We start from the raw sequence: 4,242 nt of genomic DNA, 5'->3' as shown, positions 1-4,242 counted from the left end.
GCCAGAAAAACCATGGTCGCGCATCCATGTGGATTTTGCCGGACCAATTAACGGACAATGCTTCCTCATCGTTGTCGATGCATTCAGTAAGTGGCCTGAAGTCTTTATTATGTCGGAGACAACAACGATGGCAACCATCACTAAACTGCGACATTTGTTTTCAATATTCGGTATCATGGAAACAATTGTGTCCGACAATGGTGCTCAGTTTACATCCCGCCAGTTTAGCGAATTCGTCCGAAAACACGGCACTGGGATCATTGATATGGAAACGACATGTCAATCAATTACGGCCGAATCAGTGCCAGATCCCAAAAGCGGAAGAACAGTTACTAGACCTCAACCTACTGTTTGAAACCTTTGATCTCCCAAGACCAGCACCTACAGCCACTGCTACGCATGTACCGCTCAAGACAGATCCACTGCTGCAAACAAGACGCCGTACCGGTCGCACCAGAAAAAGGGTGGAACCTTTACAACTTGATCCGCGTCGAAAATCTTATGTTGGACATTCAGAAGGCGGAGGTATCAGGAAGGTCAGCTTCCTGAAAGCAACCACTGAATGCCCGGAATGTACGGAGACTCTCAGCTCCGCTGGGTGTTGACCAGACAGACAACGCCTCCTCAATATGCAGCGCGTCACAGCCTTGCATCAAACCCAGACAGCGCGAGTCAGCGTTGATCAAGGACAGACAACTCCTCCGCAGTATGCAGCACGTCGCTGCCTCGTACTAAAGCCAGACCTCGTACGTCAGCATTGGACCAAGTTCAGACAGCGTCCTTCCAATGAAAAGCTTGAGGCCGTTGTACTTTTCGCACTCGCACGCACTTGCGCTCTCGCAACCACTTTTTGGAAGATAACTATTGTGTTCCCTTCCGTGAGTCTTTTTCTCTCCGACACTAGGCACTGGAGCGGGTCAGCAGCGGATACCACAGGCCGGCGAATCAGCAGATATAACAGGGAGAGACTCGTGGGGCTCACATGTGAGGAATGTGGCAAGTAATGCAAATCGAAAGCTGGCTTAGCAGCCCACCGTCGAGTTCCCGTCTGTAAAGCTGTCGGCAAAATCCTGGTCGCCCCAATGGCTTGCGCTGATTGTTTCCACCTTTTTCCGACCAAGATTGAACTGAGTCAACAAAGCTGTTATGCACACCCCACCCAGCACAATGCAGATAAGCTTGGTCGAGTGAAGAATTCTGGTGTCCGTTGGTTCCAACAAGAGTCACAGTCAGTCTTGTGCCTGGCCAACAAAAATCTTATGAGACGCAAACTTTGCCGTTCGTGAGATTGAGGCTGTCGGCATCGAAAGCCGACAAGCACAAACGGACAAATACTTATTAAGCGGATCTGGCCATACAATCCTTTAAACAGCTGTCTATTCGTCAGAATTTGAAAACTATAGCTTCTGGTTCAAATAAACCAGGGATTGGGTCGTGTCACTCTCGGAATCCCAATGTGACAGTTCGCTCGGTAGCATTGGCCTTCTAGCGTTGGTCAGAGGGTTGCCTTCTGACATCATGACACCGGGACAAGACGTGTCAATTCTGGACCCCCACGCCTCCAAGACATTTCCACCCAGGTGGAATCCTGACTCTCGATGCCGTCGTCAGCCAGCCCATCGTGTACCGACCAACCTTATGATCGCGACATTTCGAATATCGCAGCGACCTGGTGCGGCACATTCAGTTGCCTGGAAACATCAAAACCGAGAGATTCAGCTGAGTTCCAGGTGAGTCTCTCGAAAAATCAAATTAATTTGCAAATGAGTGCATATTCGCTAATTTCACGCAATTTGGTTTCAAGTGGAACATAAGGTTGACGGAAACTCAAGGACTGCGCCTACCTGATGAGCCCCAAGAAGGGCGAAATCGGTCGTGGGCTGTCGAGGAGTTTTCAGCATCCTTATGAGTAGTGCATTACAACTAGATTACTATACAGACATTATACCACCAAAGATGGAAATTTGCAGAGTATGCTTTGCTCGATGAGTTGTGGAAAGATCTGCACACAGGTAACAACGGTCTACCTCTGAATGCCGCGCAGTGTTGAAGCTAGGTACTCTGTGCTCTAAAATATGCAGATAGCCGGCCAAGTTGCGCAGTGTCACCATCCGATTGAAGTTCGATCGAACCAGTTACTGGTGAGAAAGTCGGTCGCTCGATCGATCTAATGGGCGATTCGTTCCAAAGCCTGGACAATCTCGCACCAGGATGCCTAGCTGATTCAATGCCAATGCTTTTGCTGGATATTTCAACTTGCTATTATTATCTGGGGGTTGTTCTTCGCATCCGTGTCGTGCTCGCATTACTCTAGTTCCGAAGGTTCCAAATCCCACTTCACCAACCCGTCTCCGTGCCATTCATTCTTGTTCGATATATTCATAAGACGTTCGCGTGTGTGTTACCGTATCGTCATGAAGAAACTGGACCAGCATCTGCTCATCACATGGCACAGACATTTTTGTGTATCTCGAAATCACTCTGCAAACGTCGACCCCAGTCTATCTGCCACACTCTGAAGCAAGCAGGACAACATGCTACTCTTACCCTCACACAGCACACGTTTGGAATTGATGTGTGTTGTGTCTCAGAAACAACAAACAGTGGTTGGGCTAACCACCCCCCAGTCTGCACTCACTTGCGGCTGCGCACCACTAGTGATCCAGAGGCTTCTGTGGCAGGCTGTGCAGGGGCTGGTATCGTCCTAAGACACCGGGAGGAAGGATTCTTGCTTGACTGGATACCTGCTGATAGTCGCATCTGTGCGGTTCGTTTGGCAATGTCTGTGAAGGAGTCTCGCAAGCGGGAAGTTGATCGATGTCTGTTTGTCGTGTCCACTTATGTCCCAACTGACTACAGCTCCGACACCATCAAGGGCAACTTCTCTGGCGCCCTGAATGCTCTGTTGTGGCGAGCGAAAAGCTCTCAGATATCATGGTGGTTGCCAGAGATGTGAATGCACAAATGGGCAGGGTTAGCGTCGACATGGATTGGACTCGGCACGTACGGACAATGGCGAATGATTGCTTCAGCTGTGTGCTGTTTATGCAGTACTAACTTCCGAAATAGTTGATGTCGTCTGGTCACATGGTGTCCTCCAACGGCAGGCCGACCACAAACTCAAATCGACCACATTGCCATCAGTTACCGACGGCGCGGACCAGTAACTAACTGACTGTTGGTCGTTTTGGAACACATTTGTTGATTCCGGCCACACACTCGTCCGGACTACGTTTTCTATTGCCGCGTAACGTGCGGACAAATGGCTTGGCACCTGAGGGATTGGCAGATGCGAATATTAGACCAGAATCGTCTTCACCACCATCAGATGGGAATTTAGACTGAGGCGAAATTCCCAACACTATGCAAAGATGTGGCAATGTCGCCTCAGTCTAAATTCACATCTGATGGTGGTGAAGACGATTCTGGTCTAATATTCGCATCTGCCAATCCCTCAGGTGCCAAGCCATTTGTCCGCACGTTACGCGGCAATAGAAAACGTAGTCCGGACGAGTGTGTGGCCGGAATCAACAAATGTGTTCCAAAACGACCAACAGTCAGTTAGTTACTGGTCCGCGCCGTCGGTAACTGATGGCAATGTGGTCGATTTGAGTTTGTGGTCGGCCTGCCGTTGGAGGACACCATGTGACCAGACGACATCAACTATTTCGGAAGTTAGTACTGCATAAACAGCACACAGCTGAAGCAATCATTCGCCATTGTCCGTACGTGCCGAGTCCAATCCATGTCGACGCTAACCCTGCCCATTTGTGCATTCACATCTCTGGCAACCACCATGATATCTGAGAGCTTTTCGCTCGCCACAACAGAGCATTCAGGGCGCCAGAGAAGTTGCCCTTGATGGTGTCGGAGCTGTAGTCAGTTGGGACATAAGTGGACACGACAAACAGACATCGATCAACTTCCCGCTTGCGAGACTCCTTCACAGACATTGCCAAACGAACCGCACAGATGCGACTATCAGCAGGTATCCAGTCAAGCAAGAATCCTTCCTCCCGGTGTCTTAGGACGATACCAGCCCCTGCACAGCCTGCCACAGAAGCCTCTGGATCACTAGTGGTGCGCAGCCGCAAGTGAGTGCAGACTGATGGGCGGTTAGCCCAACCACTGTGCTGGCATCTTGAATTCTTGTTTCTGAAACACAGCACACATCAACGCCAGGCGAGTGCGGTGTGTGAGCGAGAGCAGCTTGTTGTCCTGCTCGCTTCCGAGCGGATAATA

General features: G+C 50.0%; 1 protein-coding gene across 1 annotated transcript in view; it reads right to left on the bottom strand.

Annotated features, from left to right (window-relative positions):
• T265_10929 (hypothetical protein) overlaps nucleotides 1–4,242 on the bottom strand; it is a gene marked incomplete at both ends in the record, with an annotated part of 19,817 nt that overhangs the window by 9,287 nt on the left and 6,288 nt on the right. The window contains one exon of the mRNA XM_009177445.1: nucleotides 2,639–2,821. Within this exon, the coding sequence (XP_009175709.1) occupies nucleotides 2,639–2,760 (122 nt within the window). The remainder of the gene's footprint in view (nucleotides 1–2,638; nucleotides 2,822–4,242) is intronic.

The sequence above is a fragment of the Opisthorchis viverrini genome (assembly GCF_000715545.1).
Source record: "Opisthorchis viverrini unplaced genomic scaffold opera_v5_429, whole genome shotgun sequence".
NCBI classification, from domain to species: Eukaryota; Metazoa; Platyhelminthes; class Trematoda; order Opisthorchiida; family Opisthorchiidae; genus Opisthorchis; species Opisthorchis viverrini.
Note: the sequence above shows the minus strand (reverse complement) of the source record. Positions and strands in the feature narration are given on the sequence as shown.